The 21,436-nt window shown below is 44.3% G+C and overlaps 1 protein-coding gene across 4 annotated transcripts in view; it reads left to right on the forward strand.

The window, feature by feature from the left end:
* Nucleotides 1-21,436, forward strand: part of ARHGEF26 (Rho guanine nucleotide exchange factor 26) — a 167,621-nt gene that overhangs the window by 119,025 nt on the left and 27,160 nt on the right. For 2 of the 4 annotated variants that reach the window (XM_007164806.3, XM_007164805.3), the window contains exon 12: nt 8,408-8,617. The exons of 1 other annotated variant lie outside the window; for it this stretch is intronic. In XM_007164806.3, coding sequence (XP_007164868.2) covers nt 8,408-8,617 — 210 coding nt within the window. Of the gene's footprint in view, nt 1-4,842; nt 4,885-8,407; nt 8,618-21,436 lie in introns of those variants that run through there. One more of the 4 variants, XM_057545164.1, reaches the window with a different exon arrangement.

Here is a 21,436-nt window from a genome sequence, read left to right on the forward strand (position 1 = left end):
CTCCATCCTAGAAATGTTTAACTAGGGTATTCTTATTCCAGTTAAGCACAAGATCAAGTGTGGGGATTTAGCAGTCATGTTTTCAGAAGGGGAAGAGAAACAAGTTGAAATCTGCAGAGGAAGAATTCTTGTACGTGTCTTGAAGGGAAATGGGAAGAAACTCTTTGATTTTATAAAACCCCACGGACTTTTGTGAATCTGCACATGGGGAAAATGGCAGAGTCATTATAAATCCCTGAGAGAAAAACAAGAGGGTCTAGGAGAGGATCTTAGAGAATGGCCATAAAAAAGGATGACTTAGAACTGTTGCAGAAGGCATTAGAAGAGGAAGATAGAGTTTCAGGATGTCACAGGGGCTCAACCTCATCAAGTTCTATAGTGGTGACATCCGGTCACTGGATTTGGTAGGGTGTTGGGCCGCCATGACTTTGGGGAGCAGTTTCACTGGCATGTGGGCAGAAAACGCAGGCAGCTGCTAACTCAGGAGACGTTTGTCTTTTGACGAGCAGATTCAAGTAAAGATTTTTTTCAGCACAGGGAAACTGTGTGAATGTTTTAAACAAAGCCTATGGAAAAGGAGCTACCGACTAGGTGAAAAATAAATGTTACTTTTGACGATAGAGCCAGAAAATCATTGTGTTTTGTTTTGGTTAATCCTTGCTAGTATCTTTTCTTTTAAATTTAACTCTTTTACAAAAGGAAGAATTGGAAGTTCTCCTTCCAATCTGTCAGATTTTGGCTCTGAAAGAAAGTTCCAGAACAACACAAGGTGGAAGGTGAGACAACTCACAGATAAGGCTGACTTGAGCAGGAGGGTAGGAAAGCTGGTCTTTATAGTCTAACCCTTCTTCTCGTTTTCCCCATCTCCATCTTTGCTTTCATATTCCTGGTTCCATCTTGGTCATCTAGCCTATTTCTCATTCCTGGTCATCCTTAATAACGTAAGATGTTTGCTCATAAGGGGTAAGGTGGGAACTCTTCCTATGGTATTTGCATGTGTAAAAGCAACCCCCTGGTCACAAGGCCCCACAGAAAGACCTGTTCCATCACTACCTCTTCTTCATGACCGTTATGTACCCAGAGCTTGGACCCAAGGAAGTACCCTGGTTTATGGAGTGAGATTGGGAGCCAGCTTTTTAAAATTTTTCAGATGTTTCTCCAGATGTCCCAATATTATTTGTTGACTAAACCATCAATATTCCACAGATGTGAAATGTCACTTATATCATGTAGTAAATTCTCAGATGTATTTGCGGTCAATTTGTGAAGCCACTGTTCTGTTTCACTATCCATCTGTCAGCTAATACCTATCAGTCTCGGTCTTTGAATTACTGTAGCTTTAAAATATGTTTTTAATATATCATATGGCTAGTTCACTCTCATTTTCTTTCACAATCTGACTGTTCTTTCATGTTTATTTTTCTTCATGTTTTAGAATCAGCTTGACTATTCCCCGTCCTTGCTGCCCCCCAAAATCCTGAGATTTTTTTCAAAGAGATGGTGGTAAAATTATATATTAATTTAGGAAGAATTGATACCTCTTTAATATCAAACTTTTCTATCCATTCCGGCCTTCTTCTAAAGTATTTGAAAGCTGTCTTCATATAGGAGAAACGTGTTAAGTTTAATTGTAAATATTTTGTGGGTTTTGTGTCTATTATAAATAAGATCACTTCTTCCATTATATTTTCTGAGTGTTATTCATTCATATATGGAAAAGACATTTATTTATTCGTTTGTTTCTTTATTTATTTAGCTAGCTGCGCCGGGTCTTAGTTGCGGCCTGTGGGATCTTAGTTGCGGCCTGCGGGATCTTCGTTGTGGCCCACGGGATCTTTTGTTGTTGTTGTTGTTGTGGCATATGGGATCTAGGATCTAGTTCCCCAACCAGGGATCAAACCCAGGCCCCCTGCGTTGGGAGCGTGGCGTCTTAGCCACTGCACCACCAGGGAAGTCTCAGAAAAGCCTTTTTCTTTTTAACCCAGCCACTTTAGTGAGTTCACTCTTACCTTATAATATATTTTCAGTCAATGATGTTATATGCAAATAATCAGTTGTTTATAGGGCCAAAAAAATTCCATTGCCCAAGAGTCCCTTCACCTGTACCCTCAGGCATCCACAGACACGTGGAATGATGATAGTCTTCACATCTATGCATTTATTATTAAAATTTTTTTTACCTTGAATTGCAAAATATTTCAAACATACAGAAAATTATCGAACACTAAGATGCCTATCATCCATGTTTAACAGATATAAATTTTTTGCTATATCACTGTCAGATCTCTTCTTTTTAAATTTATTTATTTATTTATTTTTGGCTGTGTTGGGTCTTCGTTTCTGTGCGAGGGCTTTCTCCAGTTGCGGCAAGCGGGGGCCACTCTTCATCACGGTGCGCGGGCCTCTCACTATCGTGGCCTCTCTTGTTGCGGAACACAGGCTTCAGACGCGCAGGCTCAGTAGTTGTGGCTCACGGGCCCAGTTGATCCGCAGCATGTGGGATCCTCCCAGACCAGGGCTCGAACCCGTGTCCCCTGCATTGGCAGGCAGATTCTCAACCACTGCGCCACCAGGGAAGCCCAGATCTCTTCTTTTTAAACAAAAGCCCTGATATAATACTGCAGGTATACCTAAAGCCTCTTCATCATCATCCCTTCTTCCTCCCCCGCCTTCCCAGAGTAAGTCCTGAGTGGAGCTGGGTGTCTGTCGCCCTGCACTCACTACTGAGTATGTACATACGCAGCTTTGGTATTCTAAAAATGTATGTATGTTGTATGCAGTTGTAAGTACTGTCCTGATTTAAAAGTAATAAATATATGCCCAGTATGAAAAATTCCCACCTTTATAGAAATCTGTGGGAGAGAAAGTTCAAAGTGCTCCGTAATAATCACTTTAAGAAATCTGCTGTTGGGACTCCCCTGGTGGTACAGTTAAGAATCTTCCCCGCTAGGGTTCCAGCCCTGGTCTGGGAAGATCCCACATGCCGCGGAGCAACTAAGCCCGTGCGCCACAACTACTGAGCCTGCACTCTAGAGCCTGCGAGCCACAACTACTGAGCCCGCGAGCCACAACTACTGAGCCCACGTGCCACAACTACTGAGCCTGCGCACCTAGAGCCCGTGCTGTGCAACAAGAGAAGCCACCACAATGAGAAGCCTGCGCACCGCAACAAAGAGTAGCCCCCGCTCACTGCAACTAGACTAAGTCTGCGCGTAGCAACGAAGACCCAGTGCAGCCAAAAATAAACAAATTAATTAATTAATTAAAAAAAAAAGAAATCCACTATTCACAAAAAGGTGTATCAGTTTTCAGCCCATGCTGTTAGGTAGCATGTAGTAGAACCAAACACTATCGAGCTGCTTAACAAAAGAACGCCTTCCAAGGGAAGAATAATTGAGGTACTTATTTACCACCATATCCTGTTCTCTACTGATAGCTTTTTATCTTGTTAAGAAAAGAAAGGAATCTCAACAGAGGTTACTAGGACTTTAAGTGGGTTTCAACAGGGAGACCCATCATTGTTTATACCACAGAGCAACAGGCTTGTATAGATTGGATTGCTGCGCCTGATAGGAGCCTCTGCTTGCACAAAGCTGCCGCTTGTTTCATGAGCAGCTGGTAAACTTGGAGCCCGTCTGAGACAATCAGAGGAAGTCTACATATAAACTTCTCCGTGCGAGGAAAGGTGGTTTTTCCATTTGCCTTTTTCTGAGCAGTTTAACTTCCTAATTGCATGATCCAAATTGTTTCAGAGACTATGTAAACCATATGTTTGCTAAATGGAAGAAACAAACATGGGGAAGTCTGATTAGCATCAACTTCCCTAGGAAAGGAGCATCTTTCCCAACCCAGCTGAGCTTGCTTTGTACTTACTGGACACGGGTGGGTCGGCGGAGGAGGAAGTGGGGTTGTAAACGGCTGCATCTGACTGTGGATTCGCTCCTCTTCCTTCTGCTTAAGCCCATATTTTAACAGTTATCCTTCTGTATTAGCATGAGAGAGACAGTAGGTGCTGGCTGACATGAGGAGAATGAATTTCACGCAGTATTTAGCAGATTTAGAGAGGGGAAAATATTATTTTGAACCTTTATGAGATTAAGTGTGTGAGTGTGTGTGTGAGAGAGCACAAACACACTAGCAAGAGTGAGCTCCTTTTCAGTTTTTATCCCATTGGGTTTGAATAATAGCTGACAAGGATGAATCATCAACTTACTTGACTACTGTTAAATCAAGTTTTTTATATTAAATTCATTAAAGGAGTAGAGAAGAAGTTGTGGACATTATGTATCACATAATGAAGACGTTTGCAGGTCTAGATGAAATAATGATATTGGGTGACTGCTATTGAATCAGTTAAAAAAAAAAAAGCAAACTTGTTTCCTGCATCCTATTTTGGATACAGAAGGCAAAACAGGGGAAAGTTCTGTGTCCAGGCACATTCAATGACCCAGATGTGCAGATGTGTAGACACGGATACCTTGAGGTGAACTCACATAGCTATAAATAAAGTGGCTGCCAGTTTCATCCAGTATCATCCCAACTGGACACCTGAGAGAACCACAGGTATAAACTGGATCAAACGGTCACCCTAGGTCTTAATGGCATTGCAGTTGTCATGGCTTAAGAGAACAATTAAAAAAACATTCTATTGTCTACTTCTTCTGTCTCTAATTACCCCCCGAAGACAAAGATTCAACACATCGATGAAACAACAGTAGCTGGTATTGTTTGTATTTAGGCAAACACTGGTTGTATTTAGGCAAACGCTGGGGGAAATATGAACTCTGAAAATTAAGAGGGAAAAAAAGACTTAACTAGTTTTTTCGTATTTGTTTACATTAGTTTCCTGTGAACTCTTCGTCTTGAATTCTACTGGGGACTACCTAGTAAGTAAAGCCACTTTATGCTGAAGACTTTTTGGAACTTGAGTCATCTTGAATGATGGCTTTATAGCATATAGAGTTCTTTGCCTTTTATTTCTTTGGGAATACAAAGAATACCTTTGCAATGTCATTATTTAGGGCACTGCCTACATACCCCATGTGCGCCACATTAAGGAGCTTGGATTTCTCTGAAGCAGAATTATTTTTAACTGGAAATGGGCGTCTTTAACTAAAAGGTCATCTTTTTTTTTTTTAATTATTTATTTATTTATTTATTTATTCATGGCTGTGTTGGGTCTTCGTTTCTGTGCGAGGGCTTTCTCTAGTTGCGGCAAGTGGGGGCCACTCTTCATCGCGGTGCGCGGGCCTCTCACTATCGCGGCCTCTCTTGTTGCGGAGCACAGGCTCCAGACGTGCAGGCTCAGTAGTTGTGGCTCACGGGCCTAGTCGCTCCGCGGCATGTGGGATCCTCCCAGACCAGGGCTCGAACCCGTGTCCCCTGCATTGACAGGCAGATTCTCAACCACTGCGCCACCAGGGAAGCCCCAGGTCATCTTTTTAAACTTGTGAGTTGGACCAAAAGAGTAACTCAAAGGTGCAGAGAGAGGACAGTAACAAGCAAGTCCTTGTTCATCTTGTTTTTGATGTTGTTGTTGAGGTTTTGCTTTTGTCTTTATTTTTTACTTTTTGGTTTTATCCTGAGTTCTGGGTTTTACTACATCTGTGTCTGAGCTATAGACAATATTATAAGCTTTACTTGCTGTATGGTCAGGCCACTCAAAATGGCTGTTCTCTTGTTCTCTGTACATCCCCTGCTGGAGCAGTGCCACCTACACCTTACTCACAGGAATGTGCTTGCCCCCTGCCCCAGCTAGTGATTGTTCTAATCATCAGGCCAGAATGATTCCATCTGCTAGTTTATTAAAGAGAAACATCTACCCTCGCGATGGTCATTAACCTGAGGGGCTGTGAGTGATGAGCCCCAGCTGCTGGTCTCCCTGGTAACTGATAAGCCCACCTGACGTCACTTCCCCCTATAAATGGTAGCGTCCGTCTCCCCCGCCCCAAGCAATGAAGACTCCTGCCCTGTCCCGCCCGCTGTCTGCAGCACAGGCCGCGGATGTTTCGGATGTGTGAGATCCCCTCTCCAATAAACCACTGATGTCTCTGTCGCTGTCTCCGCGCTCTTTCTTCGGTCTCGAGGCTGGGCAGCTACGAGGCTTGTAGGCCTGCGGGGTGCAGCCTGACACCAGCTTTGCCCAAAATCGACTGCTTTGTTTCTGGTAAACACGGTCTTTTAAAAGTATAACATTGTTTGTTTGTAAAGTGTATCACCCTGCTTCCTCCTTTTATAAAAATTATGTGACCTTTGATAAGCCTCATTTTGATATGAGAAATATTTTATATATTCTGAGTATGGTTGTGCTGGTCCGTCGGCAGTCTCAGGGGAGCTTTGGAGGCGATCTTGCCATGTGAACTTTCAGTTAATACAGATGATTACCCTAGCAACAAACAGACTTGATCAATAGGCAGTATTTTGCTTTTATAGATGATATAACTGTGTTTGCCGGTTTTGGAGGGGGAAGAATCTATCAAACTAAATTTTAAAAATGATTATAAAGTTTCTAAAGAGAGTTACAGGGAGTGGTTGACAGGCAGATAGATGCCCACCACCGAATGAAAAACTTTCTAAGAAATCTTGAACAAAATGGCCTATTCCGAAATTCCTAGTATAGTTGGGCACAAGGATTTTTTTTATCTCTTAGCTCTCCTGAGTTCATACATTTGCATTTATTATTAAGTAAGGTAATTATCCAATATGGTTCCTAGAATACATTAAAATGTATTGCATGGTCATCCATTTTACTCAGCAGTTATTATTGAGCTCTGCCGTGTTCAACTGAGAGTACAGATAGAGAATAGAGGGGGAGGTGTATCTAACCAGAGTTGGGATTTGCCAAGGAAATGTGTGTCTGCAAGGAGTGATTGTAAGTAGGTATCAAGAAATTCAAGTTGGATAAGTGAATAAGCATGAATGAGAGGACACAAAGGGTTTAAGGATGGAGGGAAAGGTGGTGGAGTGAGTGGGTTGTAGGAATGGTGGGTTAAAATTGTTGAGGTTGAGGATTAGAAGAGGTGACTCAAAGGGATTGGCGGGGCTGGTTAGACAGGGGTGTTTGACGTTGGGATTGCAGAGAGGTTGCAGTTGGTGGTAGTGACAAGGTTGATTGTTGAAGGGGAAGTCAAGGAACTGAGAGGCGGGGGTAATGCAAGGATTGCCACATGGAAATTCAAGGAAGTAGTGTTGGAGAGTGACAGTAAGCCAGCAACTAAACGCACGAGTGAGGATGAGGCATGATCCAGGGGCCTGGAGATGACTGTGATGATGAGACAGAGACTGATGGCATGAGCATCAAAGCTGGGGACCTTCTGGGAGGAGGAAGCGATCATTGTCTAGGAGTAATGAGACTCAAGCAGGCAGAGAGCCTTCAGAGCAGGCTGTGCTCTCTAGAAGAGCCAAGTGTCTGTTAAGGCAAGAAGGTAAAGGGAGAGTTCAGAGAAGGGGCAGAGGATTTAGAAGATTTTGCTGGATTCCCTAAATGAGGTGCATTTCCAGAGGGTGCAGTGGAATGCTTCAGCCGATGGGCTTAGGGAGGTGAGGCCCGATTAGGCATGTTCACAGCACTGTGCAGGTGAGAGTGCATTCAGGGGAATGAGGAATACCAGGCGGTCTTGGGCATAAGCAGGGATAGAGGGCGTGGCGGGATCAGTCCTGGTGGTTTCTGAACAGGTGGTGAGGCCATGCATGTTGGAGGGAAGGATGGGTTGGGCACCTTGCCAGAAGCAAGCAGACCTCTGGGACTGTTCTTCCCTCCTGTGCCTGGTGGTTTGGAGGCTGCGAGTGCAGCTTCGCTACCCAGAGTGTGAGTAGGTTTGGGACGACCTCTATCCTGCGGATGGGGGTGAGGCTGGGGAAGTATAGCTGTTCAAGCCCTACCATGATGCATGCCTGTCTCACTGGTTGCAAGAAAATGCCAGGAAAATGTAAAATAAAACCTAGAGGGTTTAATAATTGTTTTTTTAAAAATTTTTATTGGAGTATAGTTGATTTACAATGTTGTGTTAGTTTCAGATGTACAGCAAAGGGAATCAGTTATACATGTACATATATCCACTCTTTTTTTAGATTCTTTTCTCATATAGGCCATTACAGAAAATTGAGTAGAGTTCCCTGTGCTACACAGTAGGTGCTAATAATTGTTTTTAATATTGCTTTTATATGTAAGATACAATTTAGTATACTACAGAAAAATAGTAATTAACAGGTTTAATTTTGGAGGGTTATATTGACACGTAATCAGTAGCTTAATTCAGAGTCCAATTCCTATTTCAAAATAAATCATTCTCTCCCTGTCCTCCTTCCCTCCCCTGCCGCCTTCCCCCAAAATGTGATTTGAACACCGATAACGTCCCAGTCTCGTCCACTGAATTACTGATAGGTTCTTTTTCCCTCTTCCTCACAGTGAAGAAAGTTACAATGTCAATGATTATTCCTTAAGAGATCAGCTACTGGTGGAGTCTTGTGACAGCGAAGAGCTTAATTCTCCTCCAGGGAAGAACAGTGCCGCAGTGCTTTATTCAAGACAGAACTCGGCTAGTCACCTCTTTACGCTGACGGTCCTTAGTAACCACGTGAACGAGAAAGTGGAGATGCTGCTGGGAGCTGAGACTCAGTAAGTATGTGCGAGGAGAGGGTTTCAGAATATCTGCTGTCGGTCTTCCCCACCTGATTACCCTTGGTCCACAGACTCCCTAAAAACAGTAAACTCTACCTACTATTTATTTCTTTTTTTAATTGATTACCTGTTACGCACCAAGCATAGGTCTGGGTGCTTTATACAGATGCTCGCGTCTTCTCACTGTGATCTTCTCAGTGCCCTGAGAGATGGATATTGTTATTTTCATCCCCATGACTCCTGATAGATGTGTTGTGCTTTTAGGTGGTGTGCTTTTATATTTACAGAGTGTTTTAAAAAATCATTTTATTTTAATCATTGATAAAATTATGACCCAGGAGTCCTAGGAATATGACCTAACTGGTAGTTTGATCCTAGGCCCTGAGTTTTCTTAGCTACTGAAATTGAAGTCATTTTGTATCACCTGCCTTCGACCAGGCAGCAGAAAGACCAGTGATTTCTGTCAAAAGAGATACTCAGTTTGGGGAAATATGTTTGTTGCAGGAAGGGGAACCCCTTCCAGGGTCTGAGAAAATGGGCTCTTGTCTAACACTTGGAAATGAATTGTCTGAGGAGACACGTGTGCTGACAAAGCAAGAGACTTTATTGGGAAGGGGCGCCTGGGCGGAGAACCGCAGGGTAAGGGAACCCAGGAGAACTGCTCTGCCATGTGGCTCTCGGTCTCAGGTTTTATGGTAATAGGGTTAGTTTCTGGGTTGTCTCTGACCAATCATCTTGCTTGTGCCCATATTGGATCTGACTCAGGGTCCTCCCTGGTGGTTCTTGCATCTCTCAGCCAAAACGGATTCTAGCATGACCGTTTCTGGGAGGTTGGCCCACATCATGGGCTGGCATCTCCTCCCTCCTTTCCGCCCCTCCCGAATTCTCCTGGTTAGTTTTCCACGGCAGCACCATGTCCTGATCAGGACCTCCTGTTGTGAGACAACTCATGCAAGTGGTTATCGTCGTGCCTGGCCAAGGTGGGCGGTTTCGATCAACGGTTCCCTAACGTGTTGACGATCCCTCTTTCCCATCCAGAGTTTATGCACGGGCAGAAGCCATCCTTTGTGCCTGCAGTTTCACCAGCAGTTAGTAGGCAGTCCATCCTCACACAGGATGAAGGGAAGAGGGCTTAATTGTCACGTCCACCGTGCTGCTGCTGAACCAAACTTGGGTCCGCTTGCCCGTGCACAGTAAAGCCAACCTGCTGACACCGGGTTGTGGTGAAGGAAAGTGCAGTGTTTATTGTAAAGGCACCAATACAAGGATGGGTGACTCGCACTCTAAAAACCCCCAAATCCCCGAAGGAAAGGCCACGTGAGGGAGGGTGGTCCCAGGGTATGTGATCAGCTTGTGCACAATTCCCTGATTGGCTGGTGTTGAGGTAACAGGATGGTTGACATTATGAATCCTTAGGTGCCAGTCGGTCTGGGGGCTCATGGTCATCAAGTAGTTAAGTTCTTCCATTTGGTGGTGGTTTTAGCATCTGTAAAACAACTCAGGAAATGTGCATCGGATACTGTTACCTAGGTACTTCAGAGGGGAGCAAAAACAGAGGGTTTTGGCGGGGTCGGGTGGTGTCTGTCTTGGGAAGGCCCTGTAGGGTCCTGTTTGGTTACATTGCGATTTTGTCCATGTAGAGATAGCTGACCAATTTGTTTGGAAACTGGAAACCTCCCCTTAGAACAATCATCATAGGCAGGTATTATGTTGGGTCAGAGGGTGGAACAGTGGAGGGAGAGGAGAAGTTCCCTAATTCTTGGTCCTCTGGGGTTCCTATGCCATCTCCCACTTGGCTCCTATGTGGTGTGATTCAAATGGGTCAGCAGCTCTTGAGTAACAACCCTAAGGCTGTAACAGAATCTTAGCGAAAGCCAACCCGAAGAGATCATCTCCACTTTCTAAGAGTATTTTAACAGGGTCCCTGGATTGTTAGAGAGATATAAGAAAAGAAAAAGAAGGAAAAAAGCCATCCACATAAAAAACGATAAATGCTCATTTCATGTTTTTGGCACTAGAAGTAACTTTTCCAAGGGTGAAGAAAACCGAGAGGGGCAGGGTGATAGAAAGCTATTTGAGATTTAAAAACAGCCGAAAGAGAGTATTCCAAATGCGCTCAAGAGCTAACAGAGGGAATGAATAAGAAAAGGAGCGGCATCCTCTGTGTTTGTTTATAAAACAAAGAAATACCTCTTCCTAAGGTCCCAGAATTCTTCCAGGAAGCTGCTGGAAAGCCCTGCCGCATTCCAAGGATGCTCCTCTGTTTTCCCCTCTGGGGAGGGCACCTCTGGTGGGTGCAGTGCTTGCTGGTCTGTGCAGGTGACCAGCAGGAGACACACCCAAGACCAGGGCTGAGGAAGGCATTTCTTTGACTCTAAAGATGGTTAAACCCCTTGGCCTGTGAAGACAGACCTAGACCTCTTCTGTTTGGGGAAGCCTCTCTTAAAAAAAAGAGAATTTAGTAAGTCTGAGCTTTGGATCTTAAAGGACTTTAAGGATGAAAAAGTCTTAAATACTTTGGAGATTACTGCTTGTTATAAAGAATTCTCAGAAATGAAGATTTTATTTTGTCTTTTTTAGTAAGGGAGAAAGTGTTGTTGGTTTCGCTTTACGTTTTCCTTTTCTCTGTGTTTATAAGGATTGTTTGCTCTTTATCAGCAGAGCTTTTCCTGACTGTCTCATTCATAATTTATGTAATCTCTACTGCTGGTTTCTGAGATTATTCCAAGACAGTAGGCAGTAAACCCGAGTGTCCAGTTTTTACACCAAGGCTAGATCCTTTCCTGGGACGTTCTCCACCCTCTTGCCTTTTGATCTTGCCATGGACTGAATGGGTGTTCATTTCCTCAATGAGAAATGTTCTCAGAATATCTAGTTATGTCACCCGTAAACCCGTGGGTATGACTCATATCTGTAGTTCTTTCATTAATAGCAAGAGAACATTCCAGAAGGGGCAGAGGGGCGGCTGTCTCCTTGGGTACGGAAGAAGTGACTCCCTCACTCCCCCCCCCCCCCAAGTCAATTACAGTTAAAGTAAATAACTGGACAAATACTTTTAAACCTACAAGGCATAAGGTATCATTGGTGCTGAAAGAAAGTATATGACAGGCAGGATGCACTTTCCTTAAAACAAAACACAACAAAACCAAAAAAACCCAATCAGCGTTTAAAAGTCTAACGAGTCGTTACATGCTGTATTTGGAAATGTGCAGGCCAGCTCTGGGTTACCTGGTTTTGAGCAATCAGAGTTCAGGCCTATGCAGAATGTTTTCTTTGCTTCTGAGATTTGCCAAATGCATAGGTATGTTTTTTTAACGTTTCTCTCTTTTATGTTATACATGGTTAAAGTGGTCCATTAGCAAGCTAGTTGAGAAGGCTTTCACCACCACCCACCCAGGCCTTGAGTAACTGCAGAATTTCCGACCAGTCGATTACATTCTTTGCCTACTTATTCTTTGGTTTGAAAAAGAATAGGGTTTGTACCTAAATATTTACCTTCTTTGAAAAACTGTTCCATAGTAGAGGCACCTGGGACTATATGGAATGTAAAATCAACCGAAGGAAGGGTGCAGCTGTTTGGCACAAGGGCGGTTCAGCTATTATAAGGCAGTGAAGTTGTGGAAGAGCAGATCAATAGCTTTGATTACATAAAGAATGCAGAAAAGCTCACCAAAAGGAAATGGGGCAAACGCTTAGTGAGCATCTGGGACGTGCCAGGCACAGGGCCAGCTAGAGAGCATGAAGGGAGCCTTGGGTGTTTCTAGAGAAGGATGGTGCTTCAGAGCTGAAGCATGTAAGTAAGATGACTGTGCATCTTGGTTTCTTTGGGATCAGCGTATGTCTGTTGTTCTGGCAAAATTAAGAATAGCACCCTCGGGCTTCCCTGGTGGCGCAGTGGTTGAGAATCTGCCTGCCAATGCAGGGGACACGGGTTCGAGCCCTGGTCTGGGAAGGTCCCACATGCCGCGGAGCAACTGGGCCCGTGAGCCACAATTGCTGAGCCTGCGCGTCTGGAGCCTGTGCTCCGCAACAAGAGAGGCCACGACAGTGAGAGGCCCGCGCACCGCGATGAAGAGTGGCCCCCACTTGCCACAACTGGAGAAAGCCCTCGCACAGAAACGAAGCCCCAACACAGCCATAAATAAATAAATAAATAAATAAAAATTAAAACTTAAAAAAAACAAACAAACAATTAGGAATTTCTTAAAAAAAAAAAAAAAAAAAGAATAGCACCCTCTTTGACTTTCCAAAGTGTCTTTAGACGATAAAATATGTTGTGACCCTAAGTATAGGTCTGTAGTCCAACTCCCTCAGTTTTCTCCCAGATGTAAGATGAGACTCAAAAAGGTGAAGTGATTTGCCTAAAGTCACGCAGGAGGTGAGTTACTGCCAACATGGGACTAGATCTTGACCTGAATCTGATGTTCTTTCTAATAACAAATTTTAAGCTTCTTACTGAGAAGCTGCCATCTCGGAGACTATTCCGCCCCCATCTTGCTGCTCAACTTAGCCTTGTTCTGGCTCTGGAACGGAAACTCCAGGAAGCTAGTTGCTATTAAATGTGAAATAGTACTAAAATGTGACTTTTTTAGTTCATAGACTTAAAATGAAAAAGTTTGTGGTAAATCTAAGGCATCATATGGTTTGAAATATTTTATAATAAAATGCTGAATAGATGTTGCATCCCTCAAATTATCTTCCATTTAAAAACTTCCTTTCTTGTTCCTTTGCCCATGTTTTTCCTACTTCCTGGAATGCCCTTCTCAGAACTCCTCGAATTACCAAGTATCTTACTTCTCAGGGCTAAGGCCCAGTGCCAAGTCTTTCCTCTACAAGGAAGCCCCCTCAGCGCTGCTCCTGGTGATCTTGTCCCCGAGAATTCCAAATGCTTGCTGTGTGTGCCCCTCTTGTTAGTTCATTTTTCTCCTCCTGTTTTCTGTCTTGCCCACCCTCTGCTGTACTACTGCTGGCCCCCAACCCACCCCTAAGACTCTCCTTCCCTTTACAGCTGCACTTCTCAAGAGAGCAGCTTTCATTTCTCCCTATTTACTCAGTGAATTTTTATTGTGCACCTGCATCCTTTCAGGTGCTATTCTAAGTGCTGGGATGTAGCAGTGAACAGTGCAGAGACCAGATCCCTGCCCTCCGGGGGCTTCCGTTCCACTGAAGAAGCTATGCCTGTGTGCCTCCTGCCCTCAAGGAGGTGACTTTGGTGGCACTGAACTTTTGCCAGTCTGCCTGGGCAGATGGCCTACAGTGAACTGGGATGGTGGGAAAGCATTTCTTCATCCAATTTTAAAAATAAATAAGTGCGGGCTTCCCTGGTGGTGCAGTGGTTGAGAATCTGCCTGCCAATGCAGGGGACACGGGTTCGAGCCCTGGTCTGGGAAGATCCCACATGCCGCGGAGCAGCTGGGCCCGTGAGCCACAACTATTGAGCCTGCGCGTCTGGAGCCTGTGCTCCCAACAAGAGAGGCCGCGATAGTGAGAGGCCCGCGCACCGCGATTAAGAGTGGCCCCCGCTCGCTGCAACTAGAGAAAGCCCTTGCACAGAAAGAAAGACCCAACACAGCCTAAATAACTAACTAACTAACTAACTAACAGTAAAGCCAGGAATGTATTCCAGAGTGTTAAGGGCTGGGATGGGGATCTGTCCTCTAAATTAGATGGCAGAGGAGGACTTCTCCAGGTGACATTTGGGACTGAGCCCTGAGTGCCTGGAAGGAATCCATCCATGGGAAAATGCAGGGCCAGAACGGTCCAGGCAGAGGGCACGGCAAGTGCCAGACTCCTAGGGAAACAAGTTCGAGGCCATCAGACTTGGCTTGAACGTAGTGAAATTGGCTAGATCAGAATAAGCCAGGGAGAGAGTGGGTGGTTGAGAGGCTGGTGGAGCCCAGAGCGTTTTAGAGCAGAGTTATTCCAGTGTGGTCTGTGGGCTGCCAGGCCTCAAACCGCTACTGGCCCGGCTTGAGGGAAGCAGTCAAAAACTTATAGCAGTTTGACATTTCTGCAGCATCAAAGCATGTGATTATTTTATCAGTAACTCATTTTTATTGTATTTGAGAACGCCTGGTCCACAATGAATTGGAGCAGAGGGGGTCGTTGGGGGTGGTGAAGACCAGTTCTTCATCCCAGATATTTTGAGAAGCACTGGTTTAGAGCCTCCTAGGCTGGAATGCGGAGTTCCATGGAAGACTGGTGTGGACACAGGAGTTTCAGTGGGGAGAGCAGTTAGGGTCCTGTTGCATTAGTCCAGGGGAGTCTTTTAATGATTTTTTAAAACTTATTTATTTTTGGCTGCAATGGGTCTTCGTTGCAGTGCGCGGGCTTCTCATTGCAGTGGCTTCTCTTGTTGCAGAGCATGGGGCTCTAGAGTGCAGGCTCTGTAGTTGTGGTGCACGGGCTCAGTAGTTGCGGCTCACGGGCTCAGTAGTTGTGGCTCACGGGCTCTAGAGCACAGGCTGAGTAGTTGTGGCGCACGGGCTTAATTGCTCTGCGGCATGTGGGATCTTCCCAGACCAGGGCTCGAACCTGTGTCCCCTGCATTAGCAGGTGAATTCTCAACCACTGCGCCACCAGGGAAGTCCCAGTCCAGGGGAGTCTTGATGTTGGGATGGAGTGTGGTCTGTGCGAGGAGATGGAAACCTAACATTGTGGAGGTGGAGACAACAGGACCAACTGAAGGACAGGATGAGTTGGGGTGGCTGTGAGTGAAAGAGAGGAATCGATGATGCTTTGGGTATTTGGCTTGAGCAGCTGACGCCCTATATTGAGTTACTCCTTGACCGTCTTCAGTATGGCATCTTCCTCTGCCACCCAGTTGAGGGTGCTCCATCAGAAGATGAGCAGTGGCTTCCTAGGTACCACACCCAGCAGTCCAGTCTTCCGCTTTCTTTACCTCTAATATCATTTAATTTTGTTAGCTGCCCAGCTCTCTGACACTAACCCCCTTTTTGAGATGTTCTCAAGCTGTTGTCTGTGTGCCCTTAGTTCTTCTCCCACATGTAACCTTGCCTCTTCACTTCCCCTTCAGAAATGCAGCCTGTCTGGAACCAGTCGTCACCAGCACGCTCTGCTTTCCCTGACACACACATTTCTGTAAATGGTACCCTTGACACCATCTCAAGGTACCCAGTCTGGAGACTTGGTGTCGTTTCTGATGCTTCTAGATCTGAACAGATCCATCCCAGACTGGTTCTTCCTGTATGAAACTCTGTTGCATCTTCCCACATGTTTCCATCCCACTACCTCCTTCCCAGGGCAACCCATACATCCTTTATCTTTTGAACCACCCTCAAAGCCTCCTAACCATTCTTCTCTCCAATCAGTCCTTCACGGTTTTATTACTAATCCCCACACTCAGCTCCAGTTTTGTCCTTTTCTCACTTTGTATGTAGCAGGTTCCCAATAAATATTTTTTGGAATTGCCCTACAATTAATAAAATTTGCTTTTCTATATCCAAGGCAAGGTAGACTAGTAGCAGCATGTAGAGAAATACTGCTCCTCTATCAGTCTCTATTCACTGGGGTTTTTGTTTGTTTGTTTGTTTTGTGCTGCTAGAGCAAGTTTTATCTAAATTCCACTTGTTTTTCAACATTTGCTGTCAAGGATGTGGTTAAACTTTTTTTTTAGCATGTACCTCTAAGCCATACTGTGTTATATCTGTTTGCTTGTTAAAGATCTTAAGTCACTGCATTATTAATGAGACAGTGGTTGGTGGAAAATACAGAAGCTTACGCTTGATAAAAGGACAAGGGAGGAATGTTTTACTAATGTCACTTTTTCCTCTGGGCCTTGCAAGAGGAATGTTCAAGGCCGAGAGCCCCCTTTGTCTGCCTTCATTAAAATGAAGCCCAGACAGCTGCAGCTGGCACAGAGCAACACTGTGGCAAGTGGCGTCCTTGGCTTCCTGCGTCCATAATGGAATTTGGATGGCATTTGGGTCCAGCCTGTGCAGAGATGAGACATAAGGACACGTTCAGTAATGAACAAAAACTTTCTTCACCCGTTCTATTTAGCTATGAGATATAATCACCTTAAGCTGTAAGCAAAGGCCCTTCTCAAAGTTTCTGTCTCACAAATTGAACCAGACGCCTAATAGTCCTCTCAGCCATTCTGACAACCCATTCCTGGGCCCTCCTGATAAAGGGGCATTGTTTGCGGGCAGTCTTTTGCTCTCTTCCTGCTTCTGTTAATGATTTAATTAACAGGAAGTAAATAGGATAGGATAAAATTGTAAATAGTACGTCTGAGATACTCTTCATCCTTTAAGAAAAATCCACATATAGAGATCACAATTTGTATGGCAAAAAAATGTATTTATTACAGATTGTAGTATTTTTTTCTTCGTTGAATCTGGAGTCTATGTCCAATAATCTTTTACATTTGTACAGTGCCCGTCAAGATACTTAAATCTTTGGTGATTCCTCATCACTGACCTGCAGTAAAACAGGAGAGCAGGTGATGGTGTAGGTCTTTTTTCCAAGGAAACAGGTAGTTGACCCACTTAAGGTTAACTTCAGGATTCTGGACCAGACTAGGTCTCATGAGCTGTTTGATATGATAAACAGGAAACAGTTGATTTAACTATATAACATGTCATGGAATCTAAATTTCTCGACCTCTTAGTGGGCTAGGGGAACTACTTTGCTTTGGTTAGATTTTTTAAGTTAGTTAAGTTGAGCTGGTGTCCAGCTTTATAAGGCTTTGTTGCACAGCATTCATGAGGACGATTTTTGCCCTGTGGGTTTTCTTTAATGGATCAGCTTATTGATCTCATCTCGTTGAATTGAATGTGTGAGAGAATGAACAAAAACAGCCATCTCCATGATCCTATTCCTTAGGAAGACTTTTTTCCCAAAGGCCATGGGTATAGGAGTTTCACAAGGAACCATAGGTAAAGTTGTAGGCCGTGGAAAGGAGCACAAAAGGTATACATCTGGTCAAATGCCATTTTCAAAGGGATAAAAGGAAGGTTAAACAGCAGCTGAGGTCTCTTCACTTCTACTGAAAATCCAGGGAGACCCCCCTCCAGTGGTGAAGCCCTTTGTGGGCGTTTGTTCCATTCCGTCTCATTCACAGTCCTATCTCTGTTTCACACCCTGCTTTCTACTTTCCTAGTGTGGATCTGTGTTTTCTAGCAGATGCCTGGTATTCAATGCGAAGTCCAGCTTGGCTGTATCTTCAGCCTTTGTGCAATTAAGTTTAAACCTACGGTGCTTAATCAATCATATGAGGGACAGGACAAGATACTGTGACAGCTGACTCCTGAGTGGGGAGCTGTAGGTGCATCATTTCATGCCGTGCATAGAGAAAGGACTGCGCTTCCAGATGTTTACGTGGAAAGGGTCTCTTCTCGACTCTCAGACGGGTTTTATTTAGAGGGCGCCATCCCAGCACGTCGCACAGTGTGTTGGATTCTGTGTGCGTCTGTCTGTCGCTCTGTCTGCTCCCTCATTGAAGGAAGGCTGTGGAGAGCAAGAGGCCCCATTTTACTCACTTGGCAGCCCCAGCCTGGCACAGGGCTCCTGCAAAGGCAGGGACTTGGTGAATGTTGTTTGTTTGAAGGAAGGAGGGGTGAGGAGCACCTTAGAAGTTGATCTGCCCCGGGTCCCCATTAGCGGCATTGCTGATTCTGGCACTTTGGGCAAAGGGAAATCTCAGTAAGCTGGGTGTGGCATGGATTGTGAATTCGTGTTGATTGTCTCACCTCGTCCCTGGAGAAAATAGCTGTGTGTGTGTGAGCCTTGGACTTCATATCTAAATTTAATAATGGGTATGTCTAGGCCCGGGGTGTTCTTGTTCTTAGAGTTCCATTTTATGTGGAGTGAGTCTCCTCCCTGCTTTAGAGATGCAGTGCTTTCCGCCTCGTGATGGGAGGGAGCTCCTTGGCATGCCTCTTGGAAGCCCTGGGTAATGTCGTGCGGTTTTGATGGCATCTCAGAGGGCGTGGGACTGATTCAATTGAGGCCATTTCAAGAAGCGGCTCCTTTCAGCGAGGCAATAAGGACCGTCTTGCTCTGTCCTCTGGAGCCCCTGGGAGGGGCCGCCATGTCGAAGGGATGCCATTAGCATCCAGGCAGCATGCTGCAGGAGTGAAAGATTTTTCACCTGGACTTCTAGAAACTGGCTGCAGGGTGAGGCTGCCACTAAAAGCTGCCACTCAAATGCCAGAGACGGTCCACGGCTGGGAGATCTGACTTGAAGGACTGCAGACAGCAGTTAGGGCCATGTGAAGATGTCATGGTAAGCCAAAGATGAGTTGGACATGTCTGGGTATGGCATGTGGAGATGCAAATGGGTCGTTTTAGGTTACTCATGGCGAACAACTCTTACATCCTTAAGATACTGTTCAGCTTTCAGTTGCCTTTGTACTTTGGAAATTCTAGTTGAGCCTGAATTTTAAAAATCTTACCCAACAAAGAGATATCAAAGATTTAAGTGTTTGCTTGGGATTATCAGAAAGGAGGTTGTGCTTTACTTGTTCCTTATAAAACCACCCTGAAGCCTTTTGTGTCCTGTATTAGAGAGAGACAAAGGTTCTAAAAGCAAGACGGTGTCATCAGTTTTTACATAAACTGTGCATATTACTACTTGACTCACCAGCTCGACCAGGGCCCAGCCTCCTTTTCTTCTTTTAAGTAAGTCTTTCAGCAGACTGCAGTTTCCACCCTTCCTGCCCTCCCTCGTTATTTTGTGAGCACCTGCTAGGGAGTACCACCTCTTTGATCCCCGGCCGCCTGGCTTATATTCTGACTCTACCACTTAGCAGTTTTACTGTGAGCAGGCACTTAACAGTTCAGACTTCAGCTTTGTCCTCTGAAAAAAATTGGGAATAATAACGGTAATATTTGCAAGATGGTTGTAAAGATTAGACTAGATGGTACTTGCCAAATACAAAAAAGCACAGTACCTGGCATATATGTGATCCCCTATGCTATTTAGAACAAGATCCAATTACTGTCCTTGGGGAGTTTATGGCCTAGTCAGAGAAACAGACAAGCCCATAAAAGATCGGGGGTCAATGAGTAGTAGTGATTTATCTGAGGTCACGGTTTACAGAGCTCCTGTTATGTGCAGGCAGTTGTGGAGATAAGGTGCCTGGCTTCAGGAGGCCTACAGCTGCTGGGCAGTGTGACAGAGCTGTGCAGAGGGGGGTGTGGGAACAGGATTATCAAGAATGGGATGGGGACGGGAGTGTGGGTTCACGCATCAGAGGCGGCCACCTGGAGGAGGTAAGGCTTGTGTTTTCAATACTGAGTAGATGTGTTGAATAAAAGAAGCCAGATACCAAAGTGGACAATATTACAGGATTCTATTTTCATAAAGTTCAAGATTGGCAAAACTTGTCTATGTGATGGAAATCAGAACAGCAGTTAGCTTTGCAGGTTATTGACTGGAAAGGGACAAAAAAGGAACCTCCTGGCACGTCTGTGGGCATGTGTACGTGGTTGTACCTAAGTAAACACAGATCTGTATACACTGAAGATTAGTGCAGTGTTTTATTTTATGTGTGTGTTCTTCAATAAAGCAATCAAATAGTGATGATGAGTGGGCACAGCTCGGTAAAAACAGGGGGAAGGTCGTACTTGACAGTGAGAAGAACAGATAGGAAAGGTGTGGAACAGCATGTCGAGTTCCAGACTGTAAGAAGTCTGCTCTGTCTGGATGGAAGGATGGATACACATCGGGGAGTGAAGATAGAGTGATGGTGAGAAGCATCTTTTAGGTGCAGGCCGTTGTGGGAGAAAATCTCCAAGTTTTTTTGTTTAAAGTACCAGGCATAAAGGCATCCCCTTTTCTTTTTTTTTTTTTTTTTTACTTCTAAAAAAATTTAAGTATAGTTGATTTACAATGTAGTGCCAATCTCTGCTGTATAACAGAGTGACTCAGTTTTACACGTTTCCATTCTTTTATTACTATTCTTTTCCATTATGGTTTATCCCAGGAGATTGGATATAGTTCCCTGTGCTATATACAGTAGGACCTGTTGTTTGTCCATTCCAAATATAATAGTTTGCATCTACCAACCCCAAATTCCCAATCCATCTCTCCCTTTTCCCCCTCCCCCTGGCAACCACAAGTCTGATCTTTATATCTGTGAGTCTGTTTGTTTTAGAGATAGGTTCATTTGTGCCATATTTTAGATTCCACATGTAAGTGATAATCATATGATATTTGTCTCTTTCTGACTTACTTCACTTAGTATGATAATCTCTGGGTCCATCCATGTTGCTACAAATAGCATTATTTCATTCTTTTTTATGGCTGAGTAATATTCCATTGTATATATGTACCACATCCTCTTTATCTAGTCATCTTGTGATGGACATTTAGGTTGCTTTCATGTTTTGGCTATTGTAAATAGTGCTGCAGTGAACATTGGGGTGTATGTATCTTTTTGAATTTGAGTTTTGTCCGGGTATATGCTCAGGAGTGGGATTGCTGGATCATATGGTAGTTCTATTTTTAGTTTTCTGAGAAACCTCCATACTGTTCTCCATAGTGGCTGCACCAATTTATATTCCCATCAACAGTGTAGGAGGGTTGCCTTTTCTCCACACCCTCTCCAGCATTTATTTGTAGACTTTTTAATGATGGCCATTCTGATCGGGGTGAGGTGACCTCACTGTAGTTTTGATTTGCATTTCTCTAATAATTAGTGATGTTGAGTATCTTTTCATGTGCTTTTTGGCCATCTGTATGTCTTCTTTGGAGAAATGTCTATTTAGATCTTCTGCCCATTTTTTGATTGGGTTGTTTCTTTTTTGATATTGAGTTGCATGAGCTGTTTGTATATTTTGGAGATGAAG

Source organism: Balaenoptera acutorostrata, chromosome 4 (genome assembly GCF_949987535.1).
Source record: "Balaenoptera acutorostrata chromosome 4, mBalAcu1.1, whole genome shotgun sequence".
NCBI lineage: Eukaryota > Metazoa > Chordata > Mammalia > Artiodactyla > Balaenopteridae > Balaenoptera > Balaenoptera acutorostrata.